At 42.3% G+C, this 14,228-nt stretch overlaps 1 protein-coding gene and 1 pseudogene across 1 annotated transcript in view; both read left to right on the top strand.

Annotated features, from left to right (window-relative positions):
• LOC105979661 overlaps window positions 1–1,037 on the top strand; it is an 11,693-nt pseudogene extending 10,656 nt beyond the window's left edge.
• Window positions 1–14,228, top strand: part of PCSK2 (proprotein convertase subtilisin/kexin type 2) — a 300,350-nt gene that overhangs the window by 279,165 nt on the left and 6,957 nt on the right. The window contains exons 9-11 of the mRNA XM_004697816.2: window positions 6,401–6,616; window positions 7,877–7,977; window positions 11,104–11,331. Coding sequence (XP_004697873.1) covers window positions 6,401–6,616; window positions 7,877–7,977; window positions 11,104–11,331 — 545 coding nt within the window. The remainder of the gene's footprint in view (window positions 1–6,400; window positions 6,617–7,876; window positions 7,978–11,103; window positions 11,332–14,228) is intronic.

Here is a 14,228-nt window from a genome sequence, read left to right on the forward strand (position 1 = left end):
GGGGCTTAAGTGGAGAGCAAATGTTTTGAGAATTATGAGGGCAATGAATGTACAAATGTGCTTTACACAATTGATGTATGGATGGATTGTGATAAGAGTCGTAGGCACCCCTAATAAAACGATTAAAATAGAAAAGAAAAAGCTATCATGTGTGGTAATAAAGAAGGTTAGCAAAAATGAGGGAAATCATGAGTTGACACAATAGAAACACCAATGAACTCAAACATAAGAATAATTGTGGACTGCGGAGGCTCAGCCTGGGTTGAGGGGCCACGCCGAGACCACCCAACCACCCATTGGCGTCGAGCTTCAGGGACAACGAAGAAGGCAGGAGAGAGGGGCCAGGGCTCCCCAAGCCCCACCCACACCTCCAGTTCAGATTTGATAAAGGAAGTTACAGCATCCAGAGTAACACCTTGTGTCTCAAAAACTGCACCGGAAGCAGTTCCAGGAGAAATGGATGCTGTCAAAAAACACAAGGAGACTGAGCAGACGTCTTCTTGTGCTGCATCTGATGAGGCGTCTCAGCCAGCATCTGCAACACCAGCAATTGTAGACAAGACCAAGAAAATGAAAGAGACTTATTTATCACTTGTCCAGTCAGAAGTTTCCTGAGGAGAATAAAGGAAAAAGAATGTTTCCCCCACCTCTATGAAAAAGAACGAGAGCCGAAGTTAAGAGAGAAAATTAATATTCCCAAGGGCACAAGAGCCGCAAGTTCTGCCCCCTGTGAGATATCTCACTTGGCTGTCTGCACTCAAGACAGTTGTCAGACCACCGAGGGTCGTGCTCCTTGTACCAAGGAGTCACCAACTGGAAGATGCCATCACCAAAGGGGCGATCCGAGGCAGAAAGCAGCGGGCAAAATATCTCCCAAAGTTCGCCTGACCCTCTTCAACGCAGAACTGGAAGAACTGAACGAGGAATACAAGAAAATCGACGAAGAATTCGGAAATGCCGAAAGAGAGCTTTTGAATGCTAAACAGGAAGCCCCCAAGAAACACCTGAATTTTCTAGAAACAAGGGCGGCGATTTAATGACCTGTCCAGAAAAGCAACTGCTGTCAGGAACTGAACCAAAGAGCTTATCTTGATTGATAGACATCTTGTTAAATGATGCTAACATAAAGGGACTTGACATCTCTGTAATACTGTCTTTCTAGTCAGGCGCGCAGGGTCCCTGTTCATTGGCTCAGGTCTTCCTGTGTGTCCCTCCTTAGAGTTCCAAAATCTTCTTTAATACTAAGCATTCTTTTTTTCCCCTTCAGTTTACATGTCTTCCTAAGTGTTTTATCCTTTGTGTGACTGGTGACGATGATGCTACCTCACAGGGTTGCTATGAAGAATCAGTGATTATGTAAACTAATCAGACCAGCCCTGTTGTGGACTAAGGGGCCAGGGAAGATTTTGTTAGGATTGCCATTCTTAATTTCTTCCATTGTATTCTTTGATTATTGTTTGAATGTGGACTGTAGTTACCCATCTGCCCAGTTTCTGCTTATGTGAAGTTGGGAAGCAGAATTGGACCCTAGAGCAACATTTTAACATGGTAAGTGTGGTGAACCAATAACAGCAGGCCCATTTCATAAATACCTGTCTGTCCGCTTTATAGATATCTTTCCCCACTCACTCCTAACCCTAGAACTTGGGTTTTCTTATTACTGGCCCATCTTCCATCTTCCCCAGAAATATGGGACTATATGGTGGTAAAATCCAATCCTTAGAATCAGGGATAAATATTATTGGCTCCTGGGTTTTTATCTTGCTTAGAATAACAAAGGTTATTATTCCAAGGAATCAAAGCATTCTGATGAGCATATTTTAGCAGGTTAATACAAAACTGATATTTGCTGATTACCATTCACAAACATACTGACAATGCTCCTATATATCCATGGTTAGTTTACAAAACAAATTGATCCAAAAGTCAATAGCTTAAAACAACAGCTACTGAATATTGTTAAAGGCCATTAGATAAACTGGCTGATTCTTCTGATCTGGGTCAGCCTCAATTCATTGCAGTTAGCCTCAAACAGGCATCTGTGGTCAGTTGGAGGGTCAGCTAGAGGCTGGCTGGTTGAGGTTAACTTCCTTTCCATGTCTAGCAGTTGGTTGGCTGTCAGCTGGGGCAATGAGTTTGAGCACCGTGTCCCTAAATAAACAGTAGACTAACCTGGGTATTCTCATGGTGCAGCAGAGTTCCAAAAGAGAGAAAAATACTTTCCTGCGATCTCTGGTGGTTGGGGTTGTATGTCAACTTGGCTGGGCCATGATTCTCAGTGGTCTGGCAGTTATGTAATGATGTCGTCTAGTAATTATGTAACGCTGTGATTTGGCAGTTATTTAATGATGTGGTCATCCTTCAATATGTGATCTGATATGATCAGTCAGTCAATTACAAGGAATGTTTCCTCAGAGGTGTGGCCTGCAAAATACACACACACACACACATTGTATTAGTCTGGGTAGACTAGAGGGAAAAATCCAGGACACTCGTATATATGTAAGAGAGAGCTTTATATCAGAGAATAATTGTATATTAAGAAAATATCCTAGCCCAATCCAGTTTAAGTCCATAAATCCGATATTAACCCATATGTCCAACACCAGTCTTTAAATTCCTTTTCAGACTCACACAACACATGCAATGACGCTGAATGCAGGAAGATCACCGGGCAGTGGGTGGAAAGTCTTGTGGATCCAGTGATGGTAGAAGCACCTCAGCACTGGCATGGGTCTCCACATGGCTTCTTCAGCTCCAGGGCTCTGGCACCATCAGCGTAGTTCCATGTGGCATGTCAGTAGGAAGATGAAGCAGAGAGAGTGTGTATCCTGCCTCCAGGGAGGAAGACAGGAGTCCCCAGAATTATCAGGAGAAGGCCATGCCCACACAGAGGCATGATTGGCTATGGCCTGATTGACAGGCTAGACTCCAGCCCTATAACCTATTTAACAAGTTGACATGAAATTCTATAACTACCACACGCATTCTGGAAAAACAAGGTTTCTCTGGAGCCTACATATGGCTCACCATCATCTGACTTCCAATTCTTGGAATTCATTAGCCTCCACAACCCATGAGCCAGAAGCTTTATATCTTACCAGCCTAACTGGGATTTACCAGCTTCCACAGCCTATAAGCCAACAGCCTGCCAGCTGACTTACTGATCTGAAAAAATGTCAGACCCTACATGAGTCAGGAGAAACTTCCAGCCTGATGTCTGACCCACTGACTTGGGACTTGCCAGCTGTTGAACTGCATGAGCCATTTTCTTGAGATTACTCTTAATAGATAGATATGGAAATATCAAGAAAATAAAAATCCTCACACTGGACCAATAGGTAACATCATGATGACTGGAGAAAATATTAAAGTTTTCAAGTATTTCATCTTGCTTGGATCCATAATAAGTGTGTATGGAACCAGCATTTGAGAGATAAAAGGATGCATTTCATTGGATAAATATGCTACACAAGACCTATTTAAACTGTTCAAAAGCAAAGATATTACTTTGAGAATTAAGGTGTGCTTGGCCCAAGCCATGGTACTTTCAATCTCCTCACATGCATGTTCAAGTTGGATATTGAGCAATGAAGACCCGAGAACTATGGTACTAGCAAAGAATTTTGAAAGTACCACGGACTTCCAGAAGAACAAGCAAGTCTGTCTTGAGAGAAGTACAGCCACAATGTTCCTTAGCAGTAGTGAGGGTGAGACTCCAACTCACGTACTTTGGACATGTTATCAGAAGAGATCAGGCTCTGTAAAAGGACATCTGTTCAGTAAAGTGGAGGGACAGTGAACAAGAGGAAGGGCCTAGATAAGATGGATTAGCATGACAGGGCAACAGTGGGTTCAAACAGAAGAACAATTGGGAGGATGAAGCAGGATGAGGCGGTGTTTCTTTTTTTTTTTTTTCCAGCTGTTGTTTATTGACATACAGGTAGGCTCTATAGCAACAGGCCTGAAGGTGGCTGCGGCAGGGGTGAGGGGAGAATGGAAGGTAGTGGAGTGTTTTTGTCTGCACAAGTGTTTTTGACAGCTGAGGAGAGCGCAGGAACTCCTGTCCAATGTACAGGTAACACGTGGGAACGGGGGAGACTGAGAGGCTCGGGGAGCAAGTTCAGGGCCAGGGTCAGAGTCTGCTTGCACTGGAGCCACTGCTACCCCGCCACCCTCAGGCATCTGGCTCTTGCTGTCTGCTGTTCCCAGGCCAGGGGAGGCGGTGTTTCATTCTGTGGTACTTAGGGTCACTATGAACCAGAACCAACTCAACAGCCCCTAACAGCATGAACTTTTGGAAACATACCTAGATATACATATCCCATCCGTTTTTCTTTTCTAGAGAGCCTGTGCATGTGGCACAACATAACTTAGCACATTCTGTTGGCCATAGCACATCACACGCCGTCCCAGATACACGTACATGGTAGGGATAGATAGGGGCTGCAGTCATTATGCAGAGACGTGAATTTGGGGAAACATGAAAAATTGAGCACACCGCCCAACTTTCCCTACACCAAGATGAAAATGTTTTAGCATTGATTTCATTTTCGCAAAGTTTGCTTCACACCAGCGGCCTCCTGGTAATTCGGTTCCAGTGAAAGTTCCCGTGAGCTTCACTTTATGAATCTGTTTGAGACTGTAATACTGTGTACTAACCATTTTTTTTCTTCTTCTGTCTGAGTTTTGGAGAGTAGTTGGTTGTTTGGGTGGAGTTTTTCCAATTTCATTTTTGTTAGAAGCACCAGAAGATGTAATTTCTCAAAGTCAGAGACAGAGAGCCCTCAGGGATAATCTAATCAACCTAGTTGCTCCGGCAATCTTCCCTTCAACCATTAAGGCAGGGTCTCAGAACCCAGGGCCAGGCAGGGCAGACTTTCTCTGCCAATAGCTGCTGTTCGTCTGCTCACAGTAGAGAGCCACGGAGTAGCTTGAGGACATGCTGTGGAGTGAACAGATGTTCTACACACTTCTCATCTCCCACAGTAGGTCACTACTAGTCTCTTACCTTCCCCAGACAGGTCGTACTAGAGTCAGTACTGCCTCAGCAGTCAGAAAGTAAGATACGAAGGGCCCACTCCTGTGTTGCTGAGAGGAGGAAATTTTAGAAGACAGGGAATCAGAAAAGAAAAGGTAAATAAAAAGGACACCATTTGAGCAGAAGCCCAATGCTAACTATTTATGACAATGTTTGCCATTTGTAACGAGCAGACTGGAAGGCAAATAATAGCAATCAATGCACATATTATTAGTAGGATTTAAAGTTATATTTGCTGCATGTTTTATTTGACCATATTAGACTTTCTTTCCTATATTTGATGTTCCTTTACAAAGGTAAAATGCCATATTTATATATACTATATATATATATAATTCATGTATTTTGGAGTAAAAATGTATATTTTAGATTTACAATAGCTACATATCACCTATTATAAATAATATATATATATAATACAGGCACATAAGAAATTGATAACAATCACACCAAAGAAGTTTGGATTTTTTTTTTCATTTTCCTTTCCATATACTTGGCATGTTTTACTGTGAAACCTTTATAGCTTTTTAAAAAACTACTTCATTTGTTTAAAAAAATTCCTTTAACCTTCTGAACCTCTTTATCCTCAGCTTACACAGTAAGTCTTTGTGCCCTGGAGCAACGTAGCCAATATGCACACCCCTGGTGGCACAGTGGGTTTACCACTAGACTGCTAACCACAAGGCTAGCAATTCAATCCCACCAGCCACTTGGCAAGAGAAAGATGAGGCTTTCTGATCCTGTAAAGATTTACAGCCTCAGAAACCAAAATGGGAAGTTCTACTCTGTCCTATAGAGGTCACTGTGTTAGAATCAGCTCATAGGCAGTGACCTTGATTGTGTTTTTCATTGTTTTCTTTGGGGTGTGTGTGTGTGTGTGTGTGTGTGTGTGTGTGTGTGTGTGTGTGTTAGAGAGTTGATTAGCCAGTGCCGCCAAGGAGGAATCTTGCAGCCTGTCTGCCAACCACCAATTCCTGCAGAGAGCTGGGAGTACAGCCTATACTTTACAAACACCAAGAGTCGGCTCCGGATTCCACTTCCAAGGACAGGGCCTTTGATCTATGAAAGGAACAGTGAAAGTTTGTTTAATTAACTCTAAGATAAGTTTTCTCTAAGTTCCAGGAGTTCATATCTTCTTCAAGACTCACCTCTTTGGGAATGTTTCATGTTAGAATCGAGCATCCTCAGCTCTTGCTCTGGGCATTTCATTTTTAAGAAAAATTTATACATTGAATCATCAATTTGCTTCAGCAACTGAGGAAGCCCGCATCCCTGGCACACCCACAGCGGCACGAGCCCTCATGCAGTGGGTGTTGAGTTGAACAACATCCTCTCTGTGTGTGTGTGTTTACTCTGCAGGGCCGAGGGGGCAAAGGCAGCATCTATGTGTGGGCCTCCGGGGATGGCGGCAGCTATGATGACTGTAACTGTGATGGCTACGCCTCCAGCATGTGGACCATCTCCATCAACTCAGCCATAAACGATGGCAGGACCGCCCTGTACGATGAGAGCTGCTCCTCCACCCTGGCCTCCACCTTCAGCAATGGAAGGAAGCGAAACCCTGAGGCTGGCGTGGTGAGTGTAGCCAGCTTCTGTCCCTGTGCTCTGGTGCTACCGCCTTCTAGGTGATCGGAGTGAATGTCCGTGACACTCGTGTGACTTCTGGGAACAAGAGAATCACTATACTCCCCGATGTTTCTGCAAAGAGTTAGCAGGTGTTCTCAGGGGAAGACTAACTAAAATTTGTCATCAAAGTAGAGACCTGGGCAATGCAAGACAGAAGCCAAAGCATGATGACGACCAGCTTTCCATACCTTGGCTTTTTCTTATTTATTATTTTGGCTTACAACTAATAAGTATAGTGATGCTCATTTCCAGAATAGTGGGCCCACTTGAATCCTCTAAACAGAGAGACATCTCTGTGGTTTGTCTGTGATCTGAGGTCCCCAAGTGGTTCAAATGATTAAATGTTCAACTACTAACTGACAGGCTGCCAGTTTGGATCCACTGAGAGACATCCCCAGTCAGATAGATCGCAGCCATTGGAGCGAGCACAGGTCCACTCTGAGCCACGTCAGGTCATCAAGAACCAGAATCAATTCAGCAGCCATTGGTGTGTTTCTATATGCAGAAACTTCATGAAAACCTTGATTCTCACAAACATGGAAAATGATGTTTTTCTCTCCGTGAAGTTTCTTTAAAACTGAGTTCATTGGTCCTGCCCCTGAATAAGAGTTGTGAAGGTGATCACCCACCTAATGGGCTGTCTTGGCTCAGCGTATCTCAGAATCCCTATGAATTCTGGATGTAGAGAAGTGTTTTCTTATTAATCACCTACCCTTCTATAGACTTTAGCTGGGCAGATTTATTCTTCCATCTTTGGATGTGCCACTGTTTCCTTCAGGACACGAAGCAACACCTCTGAGAGTCTATTGCAATGCAACAAAACTTATCTCTGCTGAAACTACGGTGGTGAATTGATTTATCACTTACTACTGCACAGTTTGTCCTTTCAGGACCCAGGAAGTAAATCTCTTTCTTCGGTCTGGACTAGCCACATATTTGCTTCCCTAAAAAAGCAATTCATTTTAATCTTATAGACACTGTAACTATAACTGACATGTGTCCCTTTTTGCATAAGCTACTGAGAAGCTCAGAGATAAATTTTCTGACAAAATATATAGTTATGTGACTAGCCTGCTAAGCTTATCTTTATTTCCTTCTTATTCTTCTTCAGATAGAGGCATGATTTAAACAAAAGAAACAGATAATCCCCTGCTTCATATTTTTTGGAGCTCAAACAGTATGACTTACCATCAATATTTTCCCTTCCAGGCAACCACAGATTTGTATGGCAACTGCACTCTGAGGCATTCTGGGACATCTGCAGCTGCTCCTGAGGCAGCTGGCGTGTTTGCACTGGCTTTAGAGGCTAAGTATGTTTATAGGTGGGAGTCCAGGGTCATTTTTCCAGGGTGGACTAACACGTGTCTCCTAATTTATATACTTGAGCTCATGGGGGCAAAAGTGGGAGTGAAAGCTAATGAATAGTTTGGACCAATGAACTCTGAGGAGCATCCTAAATAAGCCATGGGCCCTAAATAACACACATATACACACACATGCACACACATACAAATAAATTCACACATATATCGCTCTCTGTATATCTGTTTGTATCTGTATCTCTGGGGCCCAAATGTCCCAGAAACCAGCCCTAAAGAAGCATAAAAGCCCAGTACCCAGCGGCACATGTGAACTACTTACTCAAATGCCCAATAAGAGCATAAAGAGAGCTCTTTCCTCTTGGAACCCAACCATTTATGCTCCTTACCTACCTGAGTTAGTTCACTCCAGCAATACTCACATTGCGCTAAATTAAGGAAAAAAATCAACATCAAGCTAAGTACATAGCAAAATATTGCAGAACACACGGAGCACATAGTGCTCCCAAGCTAGATGTGTTCACCGTTTTAACATGGAGACAGAGTGGGAGAAGTCACACTGTGTAGGCTAAGAAGTGGGCTGTACTGGGAAAACGTCCAAGCTACAGAGTCAAGGAGGAAGCACTGCCCATGCCCTCCACCTCCCATGGAGAGGCGCCCATTACAGCTGCTGGGCCCGCCCAGCTGTTGCTTTAACTTCTCTCAGCGCAAGTCAGAGGCTGGCCTGTATTGGTGGAGGGAGCTTCCGCTCCAGACTTCAAGTGGTATGTGAAAAGCCAGCGGTGAGGGGAGTTGCCTGAGCTCTGAGACTTCAACACTTAGCAACCTGTGAGTTGAATTCCAAATCCTAGGGAAGGGAAGTTGAGTTCCCCATCCTTGTCAACGGTTCCTAAGCATCTTGTGCTTCCAACTTTGATCTCCCAGCTGTCCTGTTCATCTCTCTCCATGCGCAGTATTATTGTTTTGGGTTTTTTTCTGGATTGTTCTAAGAGCTGCAAGAGCCCTCGCAAGTAATCATTTCATTGGGGGCTCTTGCAGCCCTTATAACAATCCATACATCAATTTTGTCAAGCACACTTGCACATATGTGGCCATCATCATTTTCAAAACATTTTCTTTCTACTTGAGCCACAACTGCCTCTTGATCCATGTTCCACACCAGAATAACGAAGTGCTCTGGAATTCACATTATTTTCTTTTTCTTTTTTTCAATATTTTATTGGGGGCTCCTACAGCTCTAATCACAATCCATACATACATTCATTGTGTCAAGCACATTTGTACGCTTGTTACCATCATCATTTTCAAAACATTTTCTTTCTACTTGAGCCCTTGGTATCAGCTCCTCATTTTTCTCCCTCCCTCCCCTACCCTTCCTCTCTCACAAAACCCTGATAATTTATTAATTTTTTTTTCATGTCTTACACTGACTGATGTCTCCCTTCACCCACTTTTCTGTTGTCTGTCCCCCAGGGAAGGAGTTATATGTAGATCATTGTGATCAGTTCCCCCTTTCTCCCCCCACCTCCCCCTTATCCTCCTGTTATGGCTACTCTCAATATTGGTCCTGAGGGGTTTATCTGTCCTGGATTCCCTGTGTTTCCAGCTCTTGTTTGTACTCTTGCACATGCTCTGGTCTAGCTGGATTTGTAAGGTAGAATTGAGGTCATGATAGTGGGGGGGAGGAAGCATTAAAGAACTAGAGGAAAGTTGTCTGTTTCATCGGTGCTATACTGCACCCTGACTGGCTCATCTCTTCCTTGTGACCCTTCTGTAAGGGGATGTCCATTTGTCTATAGATGGGCTTTGGGTTTCCACTCTGCATCCCACCTCATCCCACCTCATTCACATTGATATGATTTTTTGTTCTGGGTCTTTCATGCCTGATCTCATCAACACCTCATGATCACACAGGCTGATGTGCTTCTTCCATGTGGGCTTTGTTGCTTCTCAGCTAGATGATTGCTTGTTTATCTTCAAGCCTTTAAGATGCCAGATGCTATATCTTTTGATAGCCAGGCACCACATTTGCTATGCACCCATTTTGTCTTCTGCGATAGTGTTGGGAAGGTGAGCTTGGGAAGGTGAGCATCACGGAATGCCAAGTTATTAGAACAAAATGTTCTTGCATTGAGGGAGTACTTGAGTAGAGACTCCCTCTCCCATGTACCCCCCAGAACTATCGGTCCTGTTGTTTTCTCCTCCAGATTATTTATCCCACCTATCTTATCTAGATAGACATACAGAGACAATAATAAGCACAAAAACAAGGCAGAGCAAAACAAAACAACCACAACAAAAACACCAAAGACAAAACGAAGTCTATAATTAGTTCCAGGTCTGTTTGTTGGCCTTTAGGAGTGTTTTCTAGTCGAGTCTGATGGGGTGCCACGCCCTGGCCCCAAAGTCTACCTTTGGTATTCTCTGGGGACTTCCTTGCTTTGTTTCACTTGTTGATCTGTTGCCTGCCCTTATCATTTTGCCTGGTGTGGTAGGGTCAGATCAGGCGCAATTCCGGCACTGTGCCTCCAGTGTTGTCCCCCCTAGCGCTATGATGGGTCAGTGAGGGACGTCATGTCTCATGGTGGGGATGGCCTATGGTCCTCTCTGTGTATTGGCTGCTCTGAGCAAGAATATCATCCTAAGGGCTTGATGGGCCAGGATGTGTTCCACTCTCTCTCCCTTCCTTCTTAAAAATGATGGTTGGAAATGTAAATCCCCTACCTCATGCACAATTTTAAGAATTATTTTCTTTTTAAAGATACAAACAACCAGTTTTCTAAAACGGTGACACCCCTATACACAGGATAGGTGAAACCTAGTTACTCTAACTTCTTTGCCAATACTGTTATTATGGATATTACCCTCTTTGGAAATAAATTTAAGTAAATAAGAAAGGCAAGATGATGTTTTGAATTGATATACATAATGGTTATAAATCGTGCATGGAACCTTCCTTTGACTTGAAGATTCACAAATATCCCAAACACTTACAAAGGGACATTGTTTGGGTGTTTACTTACTGGCTCATTGGCTTTCTCTTCCTTTCTCTCCCTCTCTCATCCTCCTGCTTGTCCTTGTCCTCTCCTTCCCTTAACCTCTGCCTCCTGTCTCCAGTGTGGCTCTGACCTGGCGAGACATGCAGCATCTGACTGTGCTCACCTCCAAACGGAACCAGCTTCACGATGAAGTCCATCAATGGCGGCGGAATGGGGTTGGCCTGGAATTTAATCACCTCTTTGGCTATGGGGTCCTTGACGCAGGGTCAATGGTGAAAATGGCTAAAGATTGGAAAACTGTCCCTGAACGATTTCACTGTGTGGGAGGCTCCATCCAGGATCCTGAGTAAGTACGGGCAGCATGCCTTCTGCGACCTGTGGAAAATGTCTCTGAGATGTGGCTATTGCATCAGCCACAATGCCGAATTTCCTATGCCAAGTGTCCTGGATTTGATGCAGGGACAGCCAGCTTCTAGGCAGAGCCATGGAGTTGCATAATCACATAACGCCAAATAGTAGACTGAATATGTCAATAGAGATGTGATGATAGGATGGAACACTATACAGAAATAAGAATGAATTGACTACAGCTACCGTTAGGCTACCACAAAGTCAGTAGTTTGAATCCACCAGGCCCTCTAAAGGAAAGAAAAACGGCATTCTACTCCCATAAAGAGTTAGTCTTGGGAAGTCACGGGGGCAGTTTCTATAGGGTGTCTATACCCTGCTCTATAGGGTCACTATAAGAATCAAATTGATGGCAGTGAATTTAGTTTGGTTTGGGTGCTCTAAGTAGTATGATTGAATGAATCTCACACACATGTTGACTTAAAGAAATCAGACACAAAATGGAACATACCACACGATTTCATTTAATTTTATAGTACAGAATTCCTGCTTTATGATATGTTTACATCATTTTCTTTATAGGTGCACATATGTTGGTATAAGCAGCACCCAGATCAATTAAAAAAAAGTGTGACCAACATCCTAAGAGACTCCCTTATGGACATTATTCCCTCAAAGATAACTACTACTCATACTTCTACCTCCGTACATTATTTTGCCCACTTTATACTCAGTATGAGTCCTTGTGTGGTACAATTGGTTAATGGGCACTGCTGGTAACCAAAAGGTTGACAGTTGAAGTCCACGCAGAGCTGACTCAGAAGAAAGACAGGGCAATCCACTTCCAAAAATTCAACTATTGAAACCGCATGGAGCGCAGATCTATTCTGATATACATGAGTCAACTGGTGGGAAGTCCTAATATAAATTGAACCATCTACTGTGTTCTCTTTTATATTTCGATTCTTTAGTTCAGCATTGTTTGTGAGATTTCAGCATGTTATTAGCATATAGTTTATTCTCAATGCTGAATAGGGTACCATTGTGAGACTATAACACAATTTATTTATTAAGTATACTGTGAACCAGTTTAAAGACTTGATTTGGAGTAAGGAGTTACCTACACTGAAACTACTGGGTGAGTCAAGCATAACTCTTCCACTTCAATTTCCCTATAGAGGCAACAAGATTGGGGTATCTCTTTAATTTATCTTTACCTTCATTGACACATCAGGAAAATGGAGATAGCTATTTTATTGTTGTTATTTTAATTGAAGTATTAATTACAGACAGTAAGATACATAGAACTTATGCATTATTTGAGTTTTACTAATATATATGCCCCAATTGAGAAATGTCACATTTCCAACTGTCCCCTCTAGTTAGTCCCCTTCCCTCCATTTGGGTCCTACGTCCTCTATAGTCAGTTACACAGCTACACAGACCTAGAGTTACATCTTGAGATCGCCAAGTCTAGAAGTTTCCATGTAATGTACATAGGAACAATTTTAAAGTCAATTATATTGAAACCAGCTATTAAAAAATGTCTCAAAAATAAATTTTATGACAAAATAATACATGCCTTTTTATTCACATATTAAATGAAAAATTCTAATGGTAAATCTAATGCCCACAATTATTTTGGAGCCGTGACAGTGATCAAAATACTCTTTTAAGATACCTGCAACGACTGTAATGGGGTATGGAAATATCTGGACTCCTGACTACAAAGTATGAGGAAATATTAGTAGCACTCTAGTATATAGCCAGCATTCACGATCAAAGGAGAGGGTAAATTTCAGTGATAGGTTAATGAAAATTCACCTACCTGCTGGTATGGAATGCATTTTATCATCCAATTTCTGGATACTTTCAGCATTCTGTCACAATTCCTATAAATACTGAATTCGGAACTAGAAGGAACATTGAAAATCTTGTTTTAAGTCTCCATTCTTAATGTTATTCAGCCCTGATGATTTTACCTATTTTATCCTCTCATTTTCTGATTCTTTCTTCTGCCTGATTAAATTTGTTGGTTAAAGTCCTTCCTAATTAAAGTCCTTCTGTTGTGTTTCTATTTTTTTGTACTTATCCATTGTAATTTTCCATTTTGTACTTTTCCATTGTAATTCCTTTTTATTACCCCAGCCTCTGTTTAGCTCCTACATTGTTTTTCTTGTTTCTTTGAGATCCTTCTCTATGCTTCCCCTTAAATCTTTAATTATGTTAATGTTGTTACATTATATTCTTTCACGTTTTATTATTATTCGGTCACCTTCAGGATCTCTGGTAGAATCGTGAGTTAAAAATCACACTGCTAACCTCAGGGTCAGTGAATCAAATCCACTAGCTGCTTCACAGATCTGCAGCCTCAAAAACCCTACAAACAAGTTCTCCTCTGGCCTCCAGGGTCACCAGGAGCCTGAGTCAAAAGGATAGCAGCAGCAAGAGTAAGCACACTTTCACTCCCTGTTCTTGGTCAGTTGGATGAGCTATCTTTTCTTCTTGATTTGGGGGTCTTGTAACTATTTGGTTGGGGTACTGTAATTTGGAAGGATGTTAACTTTCGCATTTCTCCCAAGTATTTGGTAGTTTTGCTTGCACTGTTTTCTGTTAAAAAAAAAAAAATCTCTTAGGTGAGCACAATCTTTGACCTTTTTTTTCTTTCTTTCTTTTTTAATTTAATCATTTTACTGGGGGCTCATACAACTCTTATCACAAGCCATACATACATCCTTACGGCAAGCACATTTGTTGCCATCATCATTCTCAAAACATTTGCTTTCTACTTGAGCCCTTGGTATCAGCTCATTTTCCCCTCCCTCCCCACTAACCCCTCCCTCCCTTGATAATTTATAAATTATTAGTATTTTGTCATATCTTACACTGTCCGAC

This window comes from Echinops telfairi, unplaced genomic scaffold (assembly GCF_000313985.2).
Source record: "Echinops telfairi isolate 266 unplaced genomic scaffold, ASM31398v2 ScPeMD7_5592;HRSCAF=6446, whole genome shotgun sequence".
Lineage (NCBI taxonomy): Eukaryota > Metazoa > Chordata > Mammalia > Afrosoricida > Tenrecidae > Echinops > Echinops telfairi.